The sequence below is a fragment of the Monodon monoceros genome, unplaced genomic scaffold (assembly GCF_005190385.1).
Source record: "Monodon monoceros isolate NGI ecotype Baffin Bay Population unplaced genomic scaffold, NGI_Narwhal_1 Super_Scaffold_13, whole genome shotgun sequence".
In the NCBI taxonomy this organism is placed as follows: domain Eukaryota; kingdom Metazoa; phylum Chordata; class Mammalia; order Artiodactyla; family Monodontidae; genus Monodon; species Monodon monoceros.
Genome location: NW_021703769.1, coordinates 70,113,247 through 70,136,886, shown reverse-complemented (window position 1 = coordinate 70,136,886; position 23,640 = coordinate 70,113,247). Strand labels below are relative to the sequence as shown.

Genomic DNA, 23,640 nt, shown 5'->3' with positions numbered 1-23,640 from the left:
GATCATAGTTATAGACTGAACGCTAATCCTAGATCTGCCTCTGGCTGAAGTCTGAGCTTGGCCCTGAATGAACGTGTTCTCATCCAGCCCTGACCCTGACTATAGACTGAACTCTGACTCTGCCCAGACTGAGACCCCACGGCCTCACACAAAACCCCATCCCAGCTACCCACTGAACCCTGACTTCCCTGGCACTCCCTCCCTCAGCCATCTGGTAAACCAGAAGAGAGTAAGGATGACTCAAAACCCCAAGTCCCCTCTAATGGGCAATCCCCTTACCTGGCCATCCGTCTTTTGAAGGACAGTGAGCTGGTGATGGCACTAGGATGATGATGACAAAGAAGAGAAACAGGAGGGGGTTAGAGTCTCTGGGATCTAGCAGCAAGCAGAGCAGGGTGGCTCACCCAAGAGTGGGGAAGTGAGGGCAGGGCTGGACCTGGCAGAGCAGCAGGGAGTCAGGAGCTGCGATTGACCGAAACCCCAGCTTCCCACCACCCTCACTGCCCCTCCCACCCCCTCTGGGAAGGGAAATTACATTTCCCCATTTTAGCAAGGGGTGGTGAGAGGGAAGACTGAGTGAACACAAAGCCGAAAGTACAAGCAGGACGGAAAGTGAAACCGGGCGCAGCCCCCAGTATAAGACTCCCCCTGCCCGGGAGATGGCTGTCCAAAGAGGCTGGCCCCACCATGGGCCAGACGGCAGGCGACCTTGGCTGGCGTGAGTTTGAGGCCAGGGCTGGGGCAGAGGGGTGGGGGGCTTGGCTGAGACTGGGCAGAGGATGGGAGTGAGACAGGCATAAACTGGGGACAGGGGATGGGGCAGAGGGGTGATCAAGCCAGGGCTGGGCAGGGGATGGGGCAGGGCAGCTTGGCTGGCATGAATGGGGGGACAGCGTTCTGCAGAAGGGTGGAAGTTTGCTGAGGGCTGGACTGAGGATGGGAAGGCGACTGGCATGAATGGGGAGAGTCGGGCAGGCGCTTTGACCAGGATCAGGACCAGGCGCATAGATGAAGCGTTTATTTGGGGTGAATGAGCAGGGGCCAATCAGCTTGGCTGAGAACTGGGTCTGGCTAGAGGAAGAACAGCCGGAGCAGGGGGCTGGGGCCAAGGAGTCAGCAGCCTAACTGGGTCAAGGGTCTGGAGTTTGAAGCTTGGGAGGAGGTCCAAGCTACAGATGGTGGCTGAAGAGCTCAGAGGCTGGAAAGAGAGCTCTAGACAGAGGAGCCGATGGTAGGGTCAGGGTAGGGACCAAGGGCTGAAAGACGGGGACAGAACCTTCAAAGGCCGGGCGAAAGCCCCAGGATTGGCTGCAGAGGAGAAGGAGAAACCAAGGGAAGGGTCTGGGGGCTCCAGAGCTCAGCCAGAAAGCAGGGGGTCAGTAAGAGATGGCACAGCTCAGTTCTGGGTGGGCACTATCCACCAGGGCCTCGGGCTGCCCACCCATAGAGCTAGGAAGAACCCCAGTCTGCCTTAAGTATCCAGGGTGCCAGAGCGGCCCCCAAGCCAGGGAGCCTGAATGCTACAGATTGCAGGCATGACCCACCACCTGTGTTAAGTCCATGGGGGTAGTGGAAGCGCCCAGAATCTCCCCTTAGTCTTTACTGAGAGTACATTTCGAGGAGCAGAGCCCAGGGCCTAGAGATCAAGGATGGATAGGAAAGAGGCATGGAGAGAAGGGGGGGCAGGAATAGACTTCAACTTAGTGACCAGTTTTGGTTTGGGTTTCGAGAAGAATTGTGTAACTCCCTAGTGATTGCTAGATTTCCTCTCCCTGAAGAAGAAACTGCCCTCTTCCCAGAGCTCCAGCCCCACTGCCCCTCTTCCTTCTTTCCAGGAAATGCAGGGCAGGAAGCACTTTCAGAAATCAGCCAGTCTGACTCCCCCATTTTACAGATGGGAGCCTGAGGCACAGAGATAAGACATGACTTGTTCAAGGGAAGAACCCAAATGAGAAACAGAGGTTCAGCCTCCCATTCCAGACCCTCCTCCCTCTCCTGGCGCCCCGTGTTCCTCCCACCCTGCAGAGTGATCTACCTGCCTTGGGGGAGGCTGGGCCAATCTGTCCTTCTGACTCCCTGGGATAGAGCCTCAGCATCACCAGCCCACCCCTGGGGCCCTGGTTCAGGTCATCAGAGCCGCCTGGCTGAGCCCGGGGAATCCTTGGCAGAACAGACCGTGCCCACGCCAGGGGAGGTGGCGGTCTCCTCTGAGTTCCCTGGGGGAAGCATGCAGGCTCTGCATTTGGGCAGATCTGGAATCCAGTCCTGGTCCCCTCACCCTCTGGCTATGTGCCCTTGGGCAAGTCAACCTTACTGAGCCTCACTTTCCCCATCTGCAAAATAGGGAGAATAATAGCACCCAGGCTGCCACATACCCTCGTGCAGTTTGTTCACTGAGAAAGACACTTGGCCAAGGGAGATAGTGGGGTTCAAGATGCAGCCCGAGATCTGCTTGCAAAGGCGGGCACTCTGCGCAAGACTGTGTCTGCCTGGGGGAAGGGGCACTTTCCTTTCACTGTACAGAGAGGCCATATGGTGTCTCAACAGCTTGTTAGTGGTTTTGAGGGGTCAGTGAGATGACACACAGAGCGTGCCTGTAGCACAGGCTCAAAAAAGGCACGGTCCCTTCCCTTTCCTGAGTTCTTTTCCAGCTCTTCCCCTCATCTTGCCCGCCCCCTCCTCATTGCTCCAGGGCTCAGCCTTTTGCTACTCTCCTTGCTCCTGGCTCGAGCTGGTGTCTGGGGATTCCCGAGGCCCCCAGGGAGGCCCCTCCGGAGCCTGCAGGAGTTGCAGAGGGAGTTCAAGGTCAGCCTGCATCTCTCCAGGAAGCTGCTCTCCGAGGTTCGGGTCCAGGCCCGTGACTTTGTGAGTCTCCCTAATGCAGCTGGCTCTGGGGATGGGAAGATCCCCAATCCCCTCGGGCCCCCACTAAAAGACCTTGCCCCATAGGCTGAATCTCACCTGCCAGGAGTGAACCTGGACCTTCTGCCCCTGGGAGAGCAGCTCCCCAACGTTTCCCTGACCTTCCAGGCCTGGCGTGGCCTCTCTGTGAGTGGCGGACTGGCAGGGTGGGACAGGCAAACTGGCAATAAGGCTGGGTTGGGGGGATGGAGATAAAGTTGGGGATTGAATTGAAGATGGATTTGCGGATAAATTGAGGGAGAGAATCTGGATGAGGCTGGGTAGGTCACTGAATATAAAGATGAGGCTGGAATAAAGAAATGGCGTTAGGAAGAAGGTAAGAATGAAGCTGAGCAAGGAAAGATGTGGGGATGGGAACAGAATGGGGTTGGGGTTAGAGGTTAGTATGGAGGAGGCGTGGAGCTGGTGTTACGAGTGAGAATGGTAAGAGGTTAGGGATGGGAAGAAGGTTGGGGATGAGAGTGAAAATGAAGTGGGGGATAGAGAAAGAATGGGGATCGCTGGTGAGGATGGGAATGGAATGGGGTTGGGTAGAGTTGGAGATGGGATGGAGAGATGGTGACATTGAGGCTGGACACAAGAAAGGGATGGAATTGGGATAAGCACGGGAACAAGGATGGGAAAGAAGTTGAAGACAGAATGAAAACAAGTGAGGAGATGGAGATGGGGCGGGGCGGTAGAGAAGGAAATGGAATGGGGTTGTGGGTAGAGAGTGACAGAAGGATGGAGATGGGGTTGGGGGTTAGAGATGACCTCGGGTGTGACTGAAAATGAGGTTGGAAAAGGATATAGGATAGAGATCAGACACAGTGGAGATGGGAATGGTGATGGACATAGGAAGGGAGTAGGGATGGAGATGTGGTTAAGGATGAGAATAGATATGGGTACGGAATGGGGATTGGAGTTCATGCTGGGAATGGGACCCAAATACAGATGAGGTTGGGTTTGAAGTGGGTCATCCTTGGCCTGCAGGCCTTTCCTGATGCCTTCCCTCCCCTTCCACAGGACCCAGAAAGACTCCGCTTCCTCTCCATGACACTTCACCCCTTCCATACCCTGTTGGGAGGGCTGGGGAGCCAGGGGTTCTGGACCAGTTCAGAGAGGTTGCAGCTGTGGGCCATGAGGCTGGATCTCCGAGATTTGCACCAGCATCTCCGCTTCCAGGTAGAGTGCCCACCCACCCTCCTCGACCCCCAGAGATGAACACTCAAAACTGGGGCTCATTGGTTCCCTTTGAAAACACCCCCTGCCCAGAGGTAGGATAAGTCTGGAAGGAGATGCTCCAGATCCTCTGAGTGTGTGTGTGTGTGTGTGTGTGTGTGTGTGTGTGTGTGTGTAGGTGTACCAGGTCCTACCTCTGCCCCCTGAACCTCTGCCTTCTCTTGGGGTCTTGGTCTTGAATGAGAGAAGCCAGGACAGCATCTGGCATCAGCAGGCCCTACAGCAAACAAAGTATGTTCCCTTCTCCCTCATCCTCTGACATCACCAGATTCTCCTGAACATTTCAAAGGGAAATAGGAATTTTACCCTTAATAAAAGAATAGAAAATGAAAACAGCATAGAAACTAACCATATCACCTTTCTGCCCATTTCTGATCTTAAGACGACGCTTAAGAGAGGAACTTCCAGTTCCCTGGTGGCCTAGTGGTTAGGACTCCAGGCTTTCACTGCCAGGGACCAGGTTCTATCCCTGGTAGGGGAACATCCCGAAAGCCCCATGGCACAGCAAAAAAAAAAAAAAAAAAGGAGAGAGAGAAAGAGAGGACCTTCCAGAGTCCCCAGTCCCCTGGGCAATCCTGGATGAGTGAGAGCCAGTTCCATGAGCACCATCTTGCTCTGTGACTTCCATTTATTTGAACCAAAAACAAAATCAGGCAGCTCACATGAAACGATGACGTAATGGAGGATGCGAAGTAGGGGTTGTCCAGGGAAACCATGCCCTTGTGGCCTCTGATGTCACTCTGCACCACTGGGCACATAAAGAAACAAGGATTCATTCGGGGTCTCAGGCGGGCCATTCTCTGACCCATGGGTCTCTCCCCACAGGTGCTGGCTGCAGGATTCAACCTCCCTGAGGAGGAGGAGAATGAGGAGGGGGAGGGGCTGCTCCCAGGGGCTCTGGGCAGTCCCTTGCAGATGTCAGCCCAGGTGTCCTGGCCCTGGCTCCTCTACACCTACCAGTCGCTACACTCCTTGGAAATTGTCTTGTCTCGGGCGGTGAGGGACCTGCTGCTGCTCTCCCAGGCCGGGAACCCAGCCCAGGCCTTGGGGTTCCCCACACCCAGCTCCCAGCCCTGATGGACGGTGACTTCTTAGCCCCTTCCCTCCACCCATCAGGACTTGAGGACTGGAGTCTGGGCCAGCAGACAGGCTCCGGCTCATCTGCCTTAGACAAGGCACGACTCCACTGTTCTCCCGCCCCAGACCCTATCCAATAACTTAAGGCCCCTCCAGTCCTTGCCAGATATTTATTTCTTAGATATTTATTTATTGTTTAGAAAAATGGTTTATTTATTGTTTCGGGGACCTGCTAGTCATCCTCAGACTAGGCTGCCGCGCTGGGTGCCTAATAAAGCACTCTCACCCTCTCTCTGCCTCGGCTTCTTTTCAGAGAAGGGGTCCTGACATGCAAAGGGGCCCTGGAACAGAGTCTGCAGCTTCTGGTTACCCTGGACTCCTCTCTGATCTTACATTTTTGGGGTTCCTGGCCCACCTTCCCCCACTCTGGCTTGTTCAGCTGGTGGCTGCCGTAGTAACCAGCAGAGTTCTGAGACTGACCTCCCACTTTGGAAGCTCAAGGCAGCTGGTCTGCTTCTCTTTGGTTGCAAATGGAGCGCCACCGGCCCTCCTGACCTCTTCCTCCAGGCCGGCTTCAACCCCAGAGGTTTGCGTTAGTCCTACACAGCTCTCCAGGGCCTGGTGGGGGGTTGAGAATGGGGGGGGGGTCGAGGAGTGGGCGCAGTAGAGAGGGAAGGCTGTGGGGAGAACTGTCTCTGTCCTCGCTCAGTCCTCCAAGCAGCTGAGACAGGTTGGGGAGGTAGACAAGGCAGGCCATCAGAGAGAGATGACCCCAGCGGGGCAGTGGTCCACCAGCCCCACTGGAGAGTCAGACTCCTTAAGTTCATGGTTCTCGCAGACATCTGGTTCTGTCTGCTCCGTGAATGACACACCAAGAAACTAAGGCCCAGAGGGTGGAAAGGATGCGTCCAAAGCGGCAGAGGGAGTCAGGCTGAGCAGCGTTCAACCCAGCCTTCTGAGCCTCACGTCCCAGTCACTGGGGCTTTGGCTGGCCCAGCCTGGCTCGCAGCTCCTGCATCATGCCAGGGTGTGCCAGGCCAAACCTGCAGACGGAAGACAGGCCGTGGGAGCTGGTGTCCAGATGCCGTCAGCCTCCTCCCCATCCCAGGCCGGTCACCTCCCCCTGTGCTTACCTCTGTCCCAGGGGCCTTCTGGCTGGCAATGGAGTCCCTTCAGGGCTGGAGGAGCTTGGCTCCGGGGCGTGCTCTGGCTCGAGAAGTCTCTGTTCGGGGTCTACCAGCTCTTCCTCCGGTGGGGGGCTGGGAGGCTCCTGCGGTTGCTCAGGGGCGGGGTGCCGTCGGAAAGAGGGCCGGGAGCGGCGCTGTGAGGAGCTGCGGGAGAGGAGGGCTCGGCTCCTCGGGACAGAGACGTCCAGGAGAGCCCCGGGGAGCAGGGCCTACGGGGAAGAGGGCACGGGGTACCACGGGGCCGGCTTCAGCTTCGAGATTCTGCTCTGTCCAGCCCAGGACCCTACCTGGAGCCCTCACCTCACTCCAGCTGCTGTGAGCATCCCCACGTTGTCCAGGCTCAGCCTCTGCGGGGTCCTGGTTGGTTGACTGGTCCTCTTGGCCCTGGACGTCCTCCAGGCCTTCTGGATCCATCTCCTCAGCCTCTGCCTTTTGGTCTCCAGTCACCTCGATATCCTCCACCACAAGGGGCCTTTGTGCCTCTCCCTCGGGGTGCTTGTCCCCGTGCTGCCCCTCACTGCTTTGCCCCTGCTCTGTCGCTTGCCATCCTCCAGCCTCTTCTTCCCACAGTGTGTGCCCTCCTGGGAGGCCCTCTACCCTCACCACCTGGGAGCCCGAGGTAACGCCATCCATCCCCCAGCTTCCTTCTGCTACTGCGGATTCCTCCGCCTCAGCCTGCTGTCCCCCGGGCTCACCCTCCTGAGTGGCCTCAGAAGCCTCTGCTTGGCCACCTCTGCCAGGCGCCTCCTCCTCTGCTGAGCCCTCCAGGCCAAACTCCTGCCCACCTGTTTTCTCCCCCTCTGCAGCCACTACCAGGTCCTCACCTCCGCCGGCTTCCTCTCTCCCTTCTGAATCCCAGTCTCTCCCGAATGCTTCCTCAGCCTCTCTGCCGGGCCTGTCCCCAGTCCCAGGAGCCCTTCCATCCAGAGCTGCCTTATCCTCCACGATCTCGGTAGCCAAAGAATTTGTCTCCATGTCGTTGCTGTCCTGGAGACTCAGAGCCTCTGCCTCCAGCCTCCAGCCTCGCCTGGATGTTCTGTCTGCCCCCCAGGGCACGGCGGCCTCCACCTCCTCCTCCTTGGTCTCTGTGGCGTCTGACTCTCCCAATGACTGGACGGTCCCTGCTTCTGCTCCCTGCCTTCCACCCAGCTCCTGGTTCTCTGCTCCAGGGGCCTCCCCCTCCTCTGCTCCACGCCAGGCTTCCTTTACTCTCATCCACTCCCCGCCTGCCTCTGGGACCTCTGGTCGTGCAGACTCTTGGCCTCCTTCAGCCTCGGCCACCGGTGCCTGGCCTCCTGTAGCCTCCTCCTCCCCCTCTTCAGCACCTGCTTTTTCCTCCTGGGTGCTCCCTCTCTCCACATCCCTTCTTCTGTCTTCCCAGGCTTCCGCCACAGAGCTGTTAGGTTCTGCATACCCCACGTTCCTGGGATATTCCTCCAGGCTCCTCTCTGTCTCCTCTCTGCTCAGGGCTGGAATGCTGCAGAGTTCTTCCTTACATGCCTGCCCTTCCTCAAGTTGCTCTGTGGGGGTCTGGGGGCCTCCCACCAGCTCAGGTTCTTGGCCTTCAGTGACCCTGTGCTCAAGGCCACCCCACCCCACCCCCAGTGCTTCTCCCCTGGCCTGAGCCTCTTCCTCACCCCTCTCTCCGCTGAACTCCTTCCTGGGCCTGGCCTCTGGCGTTGCCTCCAAGTCAACACCACCTTCAGCCTCATTTGCTGCTTTGTCCCGGAGGAGCTCAGCCTCTGCAGCCCAGCAGCTCTTCTTCTGTGGCTCGGCCTCCTCTGCCTGCACCACCTCCTTGAGACTGGTTTGAGCAGCCCTGATCTCTGAGTCTTGCCTCTCCACAGCCTCTCCCTCAGCCTGATCTGCCTGGCCCTCAAAGCCCTCCCCTCCCTCCGCCTCTGACTCCTGACCTTCCTCAGCTTCCCTCTCTGCTGCCTGGTCCTCGGCCGCTTCTTCCACTCTCTCGGTTCCCAGGGCCTGGGTCTGTTTGGGGAAGAGGCTCACTTCAGCCTCTCTATTCTCATCTACCTCCTCCTCCTCCTGGCCTCCCTTGGAGGTCTCCTCTAGGGCCCAGACTCTCCCAGTACCCTCTGGGATCCTTTCTCCTGGGATTGCCCCATGTTCAGTCTCCCCAACCCCTGGGAGGTCAGCCTGCTCCCTGCCTGAGGTTTCCCTGTCCTCAGATTCTGCCCCTGGCTCCTGTGTCCCCTGTGCCCTTGTGCTTCGGCCACCCCTTACCACTACCACCTCTTCTTCCCTCCCAGCCCCTTTGGCCCCAGGCCCCTGGATCTCCTCTGCAGCTGTCTCATCAACCCCCTGCTCTGATTCCTTTCTGCCCTCTGCCACCTTTTGCCCGTCAACACTCGCCGTCCGCTCAAGCTCCTTGTGCCAGGTCCCCTCTGACTCCGCCCCTCCAGCCACCCCTGGCTCTGTTGCCCTGACCTCTTCCTCCTCCTCCTCCCGTTCCCAGGTTCTCAGTGTCTCCTCTCTCTTCACTTCCTGCTCATCGGGCTGCTGACTCTCCTGGGCTTGGCTACTCCTGTCTCTACCAGCCTCAGACCCTGCCTCAGATTTCCTTCTGGGCTCCAGGGGGATACTTGAATGCTGGCATCTAGTGGCCGTGGCTGCCTCCCAGGCCCCAGTGTCCTGCCTATCTGCTTGAGACCCATGGGAGCTGCCTTGTCCCCCACCCCAGGTCTGTTCTGTAGCTGAGCTTTCCTCCTGGCATCTTCCAGCCTCCCCAGGCCCTCTCAGCCCTCCATCCCCCTTGCTTTGGCTGCCTCCAAGGCCCTCCACGGCCTCCTGGGCTTCCTCCTCTACCTTCCCCCCAAGGCTTCTTGCAGCCACCTCCCCCAGTTCCTCAGCTGCACACGCCTCCCTCCTCTCTGCAGTGGGGACATCATCTCCCATAAGGTAGGAGACAAAGGTGCTGAAAGACTCCTAGAAGAAAAGACGGATGGGGACAAAGGTATTAAGAGGAAGCCCAGCCCTCTCCCTCGGGGCTTGGCCAGAGGGACTCAGGAGAAGGAAGAGGGGTTCTAGGATCTAGGAGGAGGAGGGGGACAGAATCTGCAGAAGGAGCAGGAAACGGCCTAGATTAGAGGTGTGTGGATGTGTTTGTGGAGATGAGGGGATTGAAATCCAGAGAAGATCGGGCTAGCAGGCTGCCTGATTGTGGGGAAGGAATCTTGAGTCTGAGGAGAAGCTCAAAGGGAGAAGGGAAGGTGAGGCCCCAGGGAGCAGGGTGAAAATCTCTGGCCTCTCTTTGCCCCTCTCACCAGTGCCCCCCTCAAGGCCTGATGCAGCCCAGGGAGACGTAGCCGGAGGAAATCCATCCTGTCTGTCTCTGTCTGTGTGTCCAGAAAGCTGACAATGATTGTCCCCACCCACCAAGCCAGTCTTCCCCAGGACCCAAGACACTTCCTCTTCCCCTGTCTCTCCCTGACGCATCCCCACCCCGAGCCCTGCCCACCTTCTGCAATGCCCACAGCTGCTTCCAGCCCAGGCTGGGAAGTGGGTGTATATCACACAGGGGACTCAGGTGGTGTACATTCGGAGCTAAAGGGCAAGGGAGGAGGACTGAAAGGAAAAAGCGGGAGCAGGAGACCTCAGAATTGGGGAGGGGGGAGGGGGCATGTGGCAACTGCAGCTCAAGTGACTCAGGTCTTGTATTTACACCTCAGCCGTTTCCGTCTCCCCCAAAAGCCACAACCTCTCTGTGAGAGGAAGCTGGGGTTTGTGGTTCCTGTTTTGCCTGGGGACAAGGAGTAGGAATGAGGAGGGAGCTGGTAAGAGTTCTGGCTTCTCATTTCAGGGTCATTAATGCTTCCCCAATAGGAAGAAGGGGCTGGATTGGTGGCTCCAATGCCCATTCCCTCACCTGTAGTCATTCTTGCGAAACAAAACTTGGCTAAACTTTGTACTGTGGTTATTCACATCTACCTCCCAGCCTCCTTTGAGTTCCTTGAAGGTGGAGGCCACGTATGACACGTTGCTGAATTTCTAGAGCCCTGCATGGGTAGTAGGATCCCATTTTTCATTGGTTGAGTGATCTGGGAAGCAGACCAAAGGGGGTACATTTCAAACAGCAGTCTGAGGGCCTGGTGGTGAGAAAGAGCTGGGAGAGGTGGGCACTGACTGTTGGAAGCCCACAAGAGAGATTAGCAGGGGAAAGACGTGATGAAGAAAATTCAGGATGTTGCTTTACCACCTAGAGGAAGGTAAGAGAATAATCGCTCCTTATCTGGGACTTTGTGAAGTGACCTTAATCGACACCTTTTCCTTGGGTCCCCTCCCTGAGCCTCACTTTCCAAATTTCCAATTAGAGGAACTAGATGAGATCACAGAATCAGAATCTTGGGCCTTAGAATCATCTGGTCTAAGCACCCTTAATGCAGGCAGGAATCCTGCAGCAGCCAGCACCCCTGCCTCTGGTGCGCTATTTCTTTTTCTGTTTGTTTGTTTTTTGCGTTACGCAGGCCTCTCACTGCTACGGCCTCTCCCGTTGCGGAGCACAGGCTCCGGACGCGCAGGCCCAGCGGCCATGGCCCACGGTCCCAGCCGCTCCGCGGCATGGGGGATCCTCCCGGACCGGGGCGCAAACCCGCGTCCCCTGCATCGGCAGGCGGACTCCCAACCACTGCGCCACCAGGGAAGCCCTGGTGCTCTATTTCTTATTGCCGAGTCTCTAAGGTCACCTTTAGGTCTAACGTTGTATGTTCATCAGTAAGTTTCCTTTTTTGTTTTCTCATCTGTAAAACCAGGGTTGAACTACTACTTTGGTTCTAAGATAATCTGAGAAAAGGGCCCTGTTAACCACCTTGGATACTGCCAACAGACAATTCATGAAATCTTTTTAGGTGGGTGTTATCTTTATGTGCAGTTTCTAAAGCAATCTAAAGGCAACAGATAGAAATAAGAATGACCTGAAGCTGGCTGCCTTTGTTGTCAGCCAGAAACAGTACCGACTAGGCAGGTGGCCATATTTATTTCTGGCAGTTGCAGAGGAGCTGAAGCCATTCGCAGCCATGATTAGTGCTGGTACGGTAGATCACGGCCTTGGGCGTCCCCAACTAATGTCATGGTTCTTCTTGCTGCTCTTACCCATCCCAGTTTTAAACCGTTGGTTCCAGGGTTCTTCCAGCCTCTCTCAGTCCCCCGCCCCGAAGCTGGGTAGGTCTAAAGAGATGATCGAGAAAGGACCCGGAAGTGGTGAGGACCTTCAAGCACGTGATGAGGGACCGACAGGTGCTGTCACGTGATCCGTCGTTCCTGGGTGCGGAATGTTTAGGTGCTCTTAAAGGTACAGGCTGCAGGGCCCCCTGCTTTGGAGGGGGCGGGGGCAGAGTCCGACGGGTGGGGCGTGGTGGGGCGTACGAGGGCGCAAGATGGAGCCTGGGGTTAGGGCCGTGGCTCGTAGAGGCGCCACTGCAGCGGAGAAGCCGGAGCTGGGACCGGCAGTGGGGCGTTGATCCCTCTCACCTGTCGTAGACCCTCATCCGCCTCATCGGAGCCAACTCTGAACTCTCGCTGACTTTGGACCCCTCGGGGGACCTGAACTTGATGCCATGGGAGGCTGTGCGGGGCGGCGCCTTTCGGATTCGGAGGGTGAGTATTCCTGCCCACCCTCACGGGATTGACTTCCTCGGTCCCGGGAGAACGCCCGTTGGCCCATCGTGCACCTGAGAGTGGGGTGGGGGTCAGGACCTCTTCTTTTCCCCCTTCCAGGAGAGGAGGCCAATCCGGCACTTAGGCCCCCGCCGCAGGACCGTCAGGGGACCCATTGGAAGAACGCGGTGGGCTTCTGGTGAGTGGCCTGAAGAAATTAAAGTAGGGTGGGAAGAGGGAAGCAACAAGCGGGGTGAGAAAAGAGAGTTGAGCTTCCAAAAAGGAGCTGAATCCACAAAATATTTACTGAACCGCTTGGTTTGCCCTGAGGCCGTGTGTAAATTTCCCAAATTTCGCTCATTCCCTTATCACCTTCACCTTTGGGCCAGCTTCTCATATGACCTGCAGGGATATTTTCTTCATGTTTTTACTCCAACCAACTCAGCCTTTATTTTATTTTTTCATGAAAATAATATCTATTCAAATTCAGAATTTGTGTCTCTGAAATTTTCTGTGTGACCGTTTCTGAGATGAATATCAGTAACAAATCATTTAATTTCTAGACAAATCTCAATGTCATCGGTTATCTTCTTGATTTTAGTTTCTCTGAAATTTCGTTTCCTCAGCTGTAAAACGGGATAATAGCAGGCGCCTTGCCATGTTGTGAGGATTTTATTTTATTTTATTAATTTTTATTGGAGTATGGTTGCTTTACTATGTGGTGTTAGCCTCCACTGCACAACAAAATGAATCAGACGTACACGTACAGATGTCCCCTCCCTTTCGGACTTCCCTCCTATTTAGGTTACCACAGTGCATTAGGTAGAGTTCCCTGTGCTATACAGTATGTTCCCATCTGTTGTCTATTTACACATAGTATCAATAACGTATATGTGTCGATCCCAGTCTCCCAGTTCCTGCCTCCCCACCCCTTTCCCCCTTGGTATCCATACATCTGTTCTCTACGTCTATGTCTCCATTTCTGCTTTGCAAATAAGATCACCTATACCACTTTTCTAGATCCCATATACATGCGTTATTATATGATACTTGTTTTCTCTTTCTGACTTAACTTCACTCTGTATGACACTTTCTAGGTCTATCCACATCTCTACAGATGACCCAATTTTGTTCCTTTTTATGGCTGAGTAATATTCCATTGTAATTATATACCACATTTTCTTTATCCATTCCTCCACTGATGGACATTTAGGTAGCTTCCATGTCCTGGCTATTGTAAATAGTGCTGCTATGAACATTGGGGTGCATGTGTTTTTTTGAATTATGGTCTTTTCTGGGTATATGCCCAGTAGAGGGATTGCTGGGTCATATGGTAGTTCCATTTTTAGTTTTTTAAGGAACCTCCATACTGTTTTACATAGTGGCTGTATCAATTTACACTCCCACCAACAGGGTATGAGGGTTCCCTTTTCTCCACACCCTCTCCAGCATTTACTGTTTGTAGATTTTTTGATGATGGCCATTCTGACCGGTGTGAGGTTATACCTCACTGTAGTTTTGATTTGCATTTCTCTAATAATTAGTGATGTTGAGCATCGTTTCATGTGTTTGTTGGCAGTCTGTATGTCTTCTTTGGAGAAATGTCTATTTAGGTCTTCTGCCCATTTTTTGACTGGGTTGTTTGTTTTTTTGATATTGAGCTGTATGAGCTGCTTGTATATTTTGGAGATCCAACTCAGCCTTTAAATTTGTAAATACATGTACTTTTTAAAAGAAAACTGTAAATCACTACTCTGGACGGAAAGCCAGTATTTTCCTAATGCACATTTAAATAAATGCATCACTACCTTTTAAAAGTCATCCATCTACCTCCTAAAATAATTCGAATACTGAGCTTTGGGAAATACTTCTAGCACTAACCTAAACATCAAGGACTTGGGTAACAGATTGGGTTGGAAGTGAGGCTCACTCTCTGAGCCTCAGTTTCTCAGCAGTAAAATGGGAAGAGCAGCAGTACCACTTCAGAGGCTTGTGAAAAGGACACATGATATCCTGGGGCTGGGTCCTGTTCCCTTCCCATCACTGATGGCAGCTCTGGGAGATGAGAATAAGTGAACCAGATCCTTCATAGATCATGTAGGGTATTATCTTGTTTTGATCTCTAGAGCACTCTGTGAGATAGTCAGAGAAGAGAGAGAAGTTTGAATCCTCATTGTGCACATGAGTAGACTGAGGCCACTCAAGTAGGAAGTGGCGGACTTGGGACCTGAACATAGTCCTTTGGATTTCAAGCCCCCAGTATCTTTCTACCACACCACAGTCAGAGACAGTGGATCAGTGGATGAGAAATGCCCTGGGAACTGAATCATGGTGGGAGCTTGGAGGAGAGAGTCATCAAGGATAACTTCCTTCTCTTCCTGGGAGAGGTCTCAGAGATTAGATATGAACCTAAGTTTGTTGTCCCAAAGCCTGTATTTCTAACCTTCTCACTAAATGGGGATGGGGTCTGGCGATAGAGAAAAGAGAAGGCACAAGAAAGGGGGAGGTTTGGTGCTAGGACTGTGGATAGATTGTATATAATTATATGTCTATTCTTCTATGTCAATTATATCTCAATAAAACTGGGGGGTGGGGGGATCTGTCCTGCTCACTCCAGGCTCCTGGGCCTCTGCAACAACTTCTCTTACGTGGTGATGCTCAGCGCTGCCCACGACATCCTCAGTCACCAGAGAGCACCTGGGAACCAGAGCCATGTAAGTGACCCTCTCTACCACCACCACCATGTTTAGTCCTTATGGGAAGATGAGGGACTCACCCTTGGGCAGAAACCCACTTGAAAAATTCATGGAATGAGGTGACTAAGGGGTGGGGCAAGATGGCTAAAGTTCCCAGACCTGAGAACAGGAAGGGTCTTTAAGAATCAATTTGTTCTTGTAAAGCAATTGCAAACTCGTTGGCCAGGTGGGACTATAGTCTAAGGCATGGTTTTTTGGGTTTTTTTTTAATTAATTAATTTATTTATTTATTTATGGCTGCGTTGGGTCCTCGTTGCTGTGCGCGGGCTTCTCATTGCAGCGGCTTCTGTTGTTGCGGAGCACAGGCTCTAGGTGCGCGGGCTTCAGCAGCTGTGGCTTGAAGGCTCCAGGGCACAGACTCAGTAGTTGTGGCGCACGGGCTCAGCTGCTCCGTGGCATGTGGGATCCTCCCGGACCAGGGCTCGAACCCGTGTCCCCTGCACTGGCAGGTGGGCTCTTAACCACTGCGCCACCAGGGAAGCCCTAAGGCATGGTTTTTTAACTCCAGCACTGTTGATGTTTTGGGCTGGATAATTCTTTGTTGTGTGACTTTCCTGTGCATTGTAGGATGTTTAGCAGCATCTCTGGCCTCTGCCCACTGGATGACAATAGCATATCCCTCACCCTCCAGTTGTGACAACCAAGAATGTCTCCAGACATTGCCAAATGTTCCCTGAAGGGTATAATCATCTCTGGTTGAGAACCTCTTGTCTATGATGAGCTGGAGGATGCAGGCCCAAGGGGAACAGCTACCACCTTGCAGGTCCAACAGGGAATTTGGTCCAAGAATAGATTTTTCTGGAAACCCAAATTTTTTAAATGAAAGTTCCCGAGTGTGTTACCCAAATAAAGTCACTTACAAGGCCATCTTTGGCGTGTGGACCATTAGTTTGAGACTTCTATGGAAACCTCCCCTTCCCCCTTGTGCACATAGAGGAACTGAGGTCTTAAGAAGCCAGTGCTGACCCAAGGCCATCCTTCAAGTTAGAGCAGAGCTGGGAATGGAGCCTGGCCCTGTTTGTCTGCCCTCCTGCCTCCCTGGGTGAAAGACTTTCTTGTCTCCCATCAGGTGGACCCAGACCCAACACCCACCTCCCATAATAGCTCATCTCGATTTGACTGCAATTCTGTCTCCACAGCTGTGAGTACCCATCTGGTCCTCCCTTTACCCTTACTCTGGGTCTTATAGACCCCACCCACACCCCCTCAGCACCCAGCTGGTACTATCATGACTCCACTAATTAAGACTGCCATTTACTGAGCCCTTTCTGTGTGCAGCATATATTAGCTTATTGAATCCATACAACAGTACTGTGAGTTAGGCTCTGTAATCATCCCTGTTTTCCAAATAAGGAGACTGAAGCTCAGAGAATGTGAATACCTTGACCCACAGCTAAGGAGAGGCAGACCTGGGACTGGAACTCAGATCTGTGTGACTTCAGAGCCTGTGTTTGTAGCAGGTCTAATGGGCTGGTTTCTATCTTTCCTTGGCCACTTGGTTGGGAGGGTTGTCCCTGGGAAAGTCTGGGGTCTCACTCTGTTCTCCTGTCCCAGGCGGTGCTCCTGGCAGACATCCTTCCCACCCTCGTCATCAAATTGCTGGCTCCTCTCGGCCTTCATCTGCTGCCCTACAGGTCTGGGTGGAGGTGGCGGGAGGAGAGGCAGGTGGGATCTGAGAGTGGGGAGGCTGGGAGGGCAGAGGAGGTGGCGGGAGGGCTGGGGAGCTGAGAATGGCAGCTGACCATCCCCCCCGGCCCATATCTCCCTTCAGCCCCCGGGTGCTCACCAGTGGGGTTTGTGCTGCTGGAAGCTTCATCCTGGTTGCCTTTTCTCATTCGGTGGGAATCAGCCTGTGTGGTGAGTGTGAGGTTTTGTGTCAGGTGGGGGGTTCAAAGGAACTACAACAGAGCATTGGTGGGGGTAATCTCCTCAGCTTCCCAGAGGAGAGGGATTATTTTTGTAACCCCCAAGAAGCATGCTAAGACTGTCACAATAGGGGACGGGAGATGAGGTCGATTTGGAGGGGTAGGCGGTGGGGAAGATGGGAAGAAATGGACAGATTAGATGGAGATCGAGATGAGCAGTCACCAAGCGTCTGTGATGGAGGTGGAGGAGGCATCAAGGATGAGTTCTTGGGAATTCCCCGGCGGTCCAGTGGTTAGGACTCGCTGCTTTCACTGCCGTGGCCTGGGGTCAACCTCTGGTCGAGGAACTAAGATCCCGCAAGCCTTGCAGTGCGGCCAAAAAAAAGAATGAATTCTTACTCCTGATTTGATAATTGGGCGGATGGAGGTACCACTCCCTATGAGAGGACATGCAGAGGAAGGGGTTGGTTCTACTTCAGATCTGGAGCCCAGCCTATCCAAGGGATCTGTTTTTAGCCCCTCTGCGCAGATGCAGAGGAGGCTGTGGCCACACCCCTTAGGGAATTGAGGCTATTGGGGAAAGGCTAGGTAGGTATGGCCATGCTTGTCCTTCTCCAGGTGTGGTCTTGGCTAGCATCTCTTCAGGTCTGGGGGAGGTCACCTTCCTCTCACTCACCGCCTTCTACCCCAGGTAAGCAGGCAGAGCAGGGAGTGAGGGGAGGGGTTCCCACTGCTGGCTTTGGTCCTTCTTAGTGCTACTGTGTTCTCCTTCTCAGGGCTGTGATCTCTTGGTGGTCCTCAGGTACTGGCGGAGCAGGGCTGCTGGGGGCACTGTCCTACCTGGGCCTCACCCAGGCTGGCCTCTCTCCCCAGCACACCCTGCTGTCCATGCTGGGTATACCCGCACTGCTGCTGGCCAGGTAAGCGGCCTGGGCTGGGAGGAAGAGGGATTCGAGGAGAGAGAACTTGATCACGATCCCAATCTTCATATCCCTACAGCCATGTGGGGGGATGTGGGTTCTGGACTCCAATAGGCCCGAGTCTGAGTTCTGGGCTGCCACTTGGTAACTGTGTTGTATGGGACGAGTTACTTTATGTCTCTGACCCTCAGTTTTCCCATATTTCAAATGATGGTGGCTTTCCTTGCTTCCCCGTGCGGCGACATGCGTGAAGCATTCATTACAGTGTGGTTCCCACAATGAGGGGCCAAGGATAGACTCTGTTCATTTTGTGTGTATTTTCATGTGAATTAGGAAAAGTTTCAATTGGTCGACCAAACCTGTGATTTCACAGATTATCGCTTAGGATAAGGCCGTGTAGAAAAAGTGAATCAATTGAAAGGGAAATATTAAATAAAAAATATTATACACAGAGGGAATGTGGATATGGCAAATGTCACGAAGGCAAAACATAAGTGACCAAACTTTGGAAACTTCTGGCCTAGCACAAAATGAACACGTGATAAATGGTAGCTAGAGCGATTATTAGAAAAACAACAACAAGAAAACAGGGCTGACATGCTTGGCGTGAGCCAGGAATCAAAACGAGGGCCCATGGATTAGAAACAACAAGAAGATACATTTCAGTTCCAGAGAAAGAAGCATTTTTGCGCAGTTGGAGTTCTCTGGCCAAGGATGGAGGGCCTTGGCGGAGAGGAGGAATAAGGGGGGCTGCCCTGGGAAGAAGTGGCCTTTCCAGCCTGACAGAGGCTCTTCAATCTTCTTTTCATTCTTCCCACTTCCAGCTATTTCTTGTTGCTCACGTCTCCTGGGCCCCAGGACCCTGGAGGGGAAGGGGAGGCAGACACGGCAGCCCGGCAACCCCTGATAAACAGCGAGGCCCCAGAGTGGAAGCCAGGTAGGAGACACAGTGACCGTCAGAGCAGTCACTTTCTCTGAGTTTCAGCCTTTTCCTCTCTACTGTGGGCAGTCAGAAGAGGGAGTGGATAGGCATGCTGGTTATGGTGAGAGCCGATCACATTCATCTACTCAGGAAATACTCACTGAGTACTGACTATGTGTTGTACCATTCATAAACAAATAACAGAATCGGAAGCACGTTGTTTTCACATGTTGATAAGTACTAGAAGAACATAACAGAGTGATGTGCTTAGAAATGACAGATGGGGGGGACTTCCCTGGTGGTCCAGTGGTTAGGACTCTGCGCTTCCACTGCAGGGGGCACGGGTTTGATCCCTGGTTGGGGAACTAAGATCCCACATGCCGTGCAGTGCGGCCAAAAAAAAAGCAAGAAATGACAGATGGGGGGAGGAAAGGGGTTCTATTTATGAATGACAAGGAGTCAGCCCTGTGCACATCCAGGTGAACAGGTTTCAGGTAGAGGGAACAGCAAGTGCTAAGGCCCTGTGGTGGGAATGAGCTTGGGTGTTCAAAACCAGAAAGAAGGGCCCGCTGTGGCTGGGTAGGGGTGTACCGCCATCAGGCTGTACAAGAACCATGAAGAAGTCTCATCTAGTTACTTTTTTTTTTAATCATGGTAAAGTATCCATACCATGAAGTTTACCAATTTAACCATTTTTAATTGTACAGTCCAGTGGCGTATGTGCATTCACACTCGTGTGTTGGCTGGCTGATTCTTGCACACCAGCACCCCTTTTCTGAGTCAGTGTGCCGACCTCACCTGCCCTTCTCTCCCTGCCCCCCTGCAGGCTCCAGCTCACACCTGTCCCTTCAGGAAAGGTGGACCGTGTTTAAGGTACGGACGGTGGCTCTGGCGTGTCCCCTGCGGCCAGTGTTCATCTCCCAGCCTCCCGCTTATGTCTCCTGACCCTTCCAGGGCCTGCTGTGCTACATCGTCCCCTTGGTGCTGGTTTACTTTGCTGAGTATTTCATCAACCAGGGACTTGTGAGTGAGGGTTGCCGGGAGGGGTGTGGAAATAGTGATGAGGGTGGGGACCCACACATCCCCGTCCATCTCCCCCGTCTGGTCCTTGCTGCAGTTTGAACTCCTCTTCTTCCGGAACACGTTCCTGAGTCACGCTCAGCAATACCGCTGGTGAGAAGACTGAGGGTGGGTGGCAGCACGGCAGTGGGCTGGGGGGCGGGCCTTTGATGGTAAGGACTGGGGTTGGGAGGGGCTGCCCTGCCGAGTAGGCACCAGAGGGGCTTCCTCTTACTCCCTGCCCCCTTGAAGGTACCAGATGCTGTACCAGGCCGGCGTCTTTGCCTCCCGCTCTTCTCTCCGCTGCTGTCACATCCGCCACACGTGGGCCCTGGCCTTGCTACAGGTACTGAGCCCCTGGCCCTCACTCTCCACCTGCCTTGGCTCCCAGCTTCCCTAGGCCCCGATGCTTCCCTCCCTCAGCAGGGGTTATTGATTGCATACCGTCATGTTCTAAGCACGGGGAACAGAAGCCAGCAGGGATCTGTGTAAAATGAGTGGCCTCAGGAGCCAGGCCAACCTGGATGCAGATCCCAGCTTCTGTACTCAGTAGCTGTGTGATTTAGGGCAGGTCCCGGAACTCATCTGAGCCTCAGTTTCCTCACGTATAAATCAGGCACGGTTGTAAGAAATAGAAATGTGAAGAATGAAAGAACAGGAACCCGTATTGTGTCTTAATCAGCTAGAAGCACTTATTTAATGATTATTTGCCCAAGCCTCATGCAGAGAGGCAGGTTTTCAAATAATGTTTCCAATGATAAGAAAACGTTCAGTTCTTTCATTCTGGATGGTTAATTACAATAGAATCAGTGACATTGGAGTCAACAGGTTATTTATCTCAAGGCTGGTGAGCAAATTCATGGCGAAGGTCATGGAAGTGATTAAGCTTTAAATGAACGAAAATACCTACAACAGTCTAACAAAAGGAGTTTTACTTAACCAGCATTCATGTTTCATTGTCACATGTCTACGGCCACTGAAGGTAACTATTAAAAAAACTTCAACTCTTTTTTTTTTTTTTTTGGAAAGAGAACATGATTTTAAACATTCACGTCTTCTTACTTGTTTCTAAATGTCAGAGTTCTCGGTGGTCAGACTTGAAAACACTTTAAAACAAGTCATTGGCAACCTCCAAATTATTCTTGGTGACTCTAATATCCCTCTGGGCCATAATCTTGGGACCAGACGGGCATATAAAAAATCGCCTTTAAAATAAATCTTCAACTCTTACAGGAAAGTTCTTTGCCCTTTTTAATAATTCAATTCTGTGATAACAATATAGAGAATTAGGGTAGATGACACTTTAATGTTATGTCAACAGCAGGCAGATATCCTCTAACTTTCTTCCTTATTTGCCTGAGCAGGACTGCCACCCCAGGGCTTTGTACCCGCCAAGTCCCAGACTGTATCAACAATTCTTTTTTTTTTTTTGACCGCACCACATGGCATTTGGGTTCTTAGTCCCCCGACCAGGGATCGAACCCATGCCCCCTGCAGTGGAAGCATGAGTCTTAACCACTAGACTGCCAGGGAAGTCCCTGTATCAACAGTTCTTAACTCAGGGTTCTACATTAGATGCCACTGAAATGTGTAGCTTATGATTTTAGCTATAATTTTAACCACGGTTGCTTCATAGAATTAGCAGCTTATAATCATTTAATTCCATTACAGAAAGTGTCTGGCCTAATGCTCCAGATGAAAGTATCTGCAGTGCTTCTAGGGTCATATTAGTATTACCAGAGTGTGTCCTTTTAAATGCAGATCTCTGAGCCCACCTCACTCTTCCTGAATTAGAACCTCTGAGGGCAAGGTCTGTGTAGGTAACAAGATCCACAAGTGATCTGTGTGTACATTAAGCATGTGAACCACTGGGGTGGCCTACACACTGGGGAGGCAACCCTGTGCACTGAGGACTGGGACAGTGGGATCCCCTGAAGGACTGGGGCACAGAGAAAGGGACCTACACCCTTGGGTGGGGTCAGCGAGCCTTCTTAGAAGGCGTGGGAACATCTAAGCCACGGTTTCTCAACCTTGGTGTTATTGCATTTCGGGCTGGATCCTTCTTTGTTGTGAAGCTGTCCTGTGAGCTGCAGGATGTTGAGCAGCATCCCTGGCCTCTGCCCACTGCATGCCCGTAACACCCTCCCTTCCCAGTTGTAACAACCAGGAACATCTCCAGATGTTGCCAAATGTCCCCTAGGCAGCAAAGTCACGCCTAGTTGAGAACCTCTGGTCTCACCATAGCCTCAGTTTGATAAAATAGAGGGGAACCTCTCCATTCAGGAAGACTCTGGGAGGAGGAATGAGATCATAGGAGTGAGAGTGACCCTGATCCAAGCTGAGCTGTGAACGGTGGTGACTAGGGGAGCCCAAGTGGGGGAAGGTGGGATAGCATCACAGGCGGTAGGAGTGACACGGGCAAAGGGAGAAGGGGAGGAGACCCCCAAGGTCTAGGATGCTGGGATGCGGTAGGGAGAAGGCCTACCCCAGATCCCAGGATCTGGTAGGCCAGCTGGGTGTTGGGATTTGATCCAGGCCTGTCAGCCCTCACCCTCATCAGCATCTCTCAGAACCGGGGCCCGCTGGACGGGATGGCACCTCCCTTCCTGCCCACCTCTGGTCCCAGGCTCAGCCCTCCTCTCCACCTGCACCCACAGTGCCTCAACCTGGCCTTCCTGCTGGCGGACGTGTGGCTGAGCTTCCTGCCGAGCATCTACCTCGTCTTCCTGATCATTCTGTATGAGGGACTTCTGGGGGGCGCGGCCTATGTGAACACCTTTCACAACATTGCCCTGGAGGTCAGCACCAGTCGGTGGAGGGCTGTGGGTGGGTGGCCTCTCTGGGAAAGTGCCAGGCGGAGGTAGCTAGGACTGAAGCCTCACCCCTGCTCCCCACCCTCCCCAGACCAGCAGTGAGCACCGGGAGTTTGCCATGGCAACCACCTGTATCTCGGACACCTTGGGGATCTCGCTGTCAGGGCTCCTGGCCCTGCCTCTGCACGACTTCCTCTGCCAGCTCTCCTGACACTCTGACTCCTTGGAACATAGGACACAGTGACCTGGGCCCACACTGACAGGCGGGCAGGTCGGACCGACCCCAGGCCCACGGCCCAGAGCCCACCCGTGACTCTGCCCCCAGCCATCCCTACACGGCTGGGATGTAGAAAAGTGCTGAGGTCCTGTTCCCCTTTGATGGAGGGGCAGCGGTTTTCTTCCACTCCCAAGCTGCTTTCGGGGAATTTCTTTGCATTATGCCTTCAGAATAAATGCCTATTTTATCAATTGACTCTTGTGCCATTTTTCTCTCTGAAAAAACATTTTCTTCTATTATAAAAGCAGGAAGCTCACTTTGGAATATATACAGGAGCGTGTAAAGAAAGTCTTTCAGCAAATTGTCTAGTCTTTGAGGCTTTGCTTATTTGTTAATTCCTTTATTCATTTACTCATTCATTCACTGTGTGGGACAATCTGTATGCATTTTTTCCCCAACATGTAAGTTTCCAAACCTACAGAGAAGTTGAAAGAACTTACACGATGATTACTGATGTAGGTACCACCTGGGTTCTACAATGAATGTTTAGTTCAACTTTTTTTTTTTTTTTTTTTTTTTGCGGTACGCGGGCCTCTCACTGCTGTGGCCTCTTCCGCTGCGGAGCACAGGCTCTGGACGTGCAGGCTCAGCCGCCACGGCTCACGGGCCCAGCCGCTCCACGGCACGTGGGATCCTCCCAGACTGGGGCACGAACCCGTGTCCCGTGCATCGGCAGGCAGACTCCCAACCACTGCGCCACCAGGGAAGCCCAGTTCAACTTATTTTTGTGATGCATTTCAAAGTAGGAGGTTGACTGCAATACACCTCCCTCTAAATGCTTCAGCATGCACATTTTTACCTAGAATCCAGTCTATTTTACAAGTCCCTTTTTTAAAAAATTTATTTATTTTTGGCTGCGTTGGGTCTTCGTTGCTGCACGCGCAGGCTTTCTCTAATTGTGGCGAGCAGGGGCTACTCTTCGTTGTGGTGCGAGGGCTTCTCATTGTGGCTTCTCTTGTTGCGGAGCATGGGCTGTAGGCGCTCGGGCTTCAGTAGTTGCAGCACACGGGC

The 23,640-nt window shown here is 53.2% G+C and overlaps 3 protein-coding genes across 7 annotated transcripts; 2 read left to right on the top strand and 1 right to left on the bottom strand.

Annotated features, from left to right (window-relative positions):
• The first annotated feature begins 687 nt into the window (after positions 1–687).
• IL27 (interleukin 27) lies at positions 688–5,269 on the top strand. Its single transcript, XM_029220854.1, has 5 exons — positions 688–718; positions 2,693–2,865; positions 2,950–3,048; positions 3,928–4,086; positions 4,969–5,269. Exons 1-5 carry the CDS (start codon positions 688–690, stop codon positions 5,218–5,220), a joined length of 714 nt encoding a protein of 237 aa, XP_029076687.1. The 3' UTR covers positions 5,221–5,269.
• Positions 4,754–10,625, bottom strand: APOBR (apolipoprotein B receptor). 3 transcript variants are annotated; one of them, XR_003793356.1, is made up of 5 exons: positions 9,689–10,625; positions 6,708–9,350; positions 6,354–6,616; positions 5,701–6,263; positions 4,754–4,993 (listed from the first exon to the last, which is right to left on the bottom strand). XR_003793356.1 is itself a non-coding variant. In XM_029222080.1 (4 exons), the coding sequence occupies exons 1-4, from the start codon at positions 9,743–9,745 to the stop codon at positions 6,194–6,196; spliced, it is 3,033 nt and encodes a 1,010-aa protein (XP_029077913.1). In that variant the 5' UTR covers positions 9,746–10,625; the 3' UTR covers positions 4,754–6,193. The 3 variants fall into 3 exon arrangements, 1 of the variants encoding a protein (XP_029077913.1); XR_003793357.1 differs by having other exon boundaries at positions 4,754–4,891; XM_029222080.1 differs by having other exon boundaries at positions 4,754–6,263.
• Positions 10,626–10,984: 359 nt separating this feature from the next.
• On the top strand, positions 10,985–22,820 carry CLN3 (CLN3 lysosomal/endosomal transmembrane protein, battenin). 3 transcript variants are annotated; one of them, XM_029222082.1, is made up of 16 exons: positions 10,985–11,712; positions 11,901–12,017; positions 12,138–12,216; positions 14,635–14,731; positions 15,843–15,914; positions 16,328–16,407; positions 16,545–16,630; positions 17,257–17,329; positions 17,415–17,558; positions 18,383–18,495; positions 19,307–19,353; positions 19,435–19,503; positions 19,598–19,653; positions 19,792–19,885; positions 22,197–22,337; positions 22,444–22,820. In XM_029222082.1, exons 2-16 carry the CDS (start codon positions 11,978–11,980, stop codon positions 22,561–22,563), a joined length of 1,311 nt encoding a protein of 436 aa, XP_029077915.1. In that variant the 5' UTR covers positions 10,985–11,712; positions 11,901–11,977; the 3' UTR covers positions 22,564–22,820. The 3 variants fall into 3 exon arrangements, with proteins under 3 accessions (XP_029077915.1, XP_029077917.1, XP_029077918.1); XM_029222084.1 differs by lacking the exon at positions 10,985–11,712 and having other exon boundaries at positions 11,815–12,017; XM_029222085.1 differs by lacking the exon at positions 10,985–11,712 and having other exon boundaries at positions 11,960–12,017; positions 17,441–17,558; positions 22,444–22,805.
• The last annotated feature ends 820 nt before the right edge of the window (positions 22,821–23,640 follow it).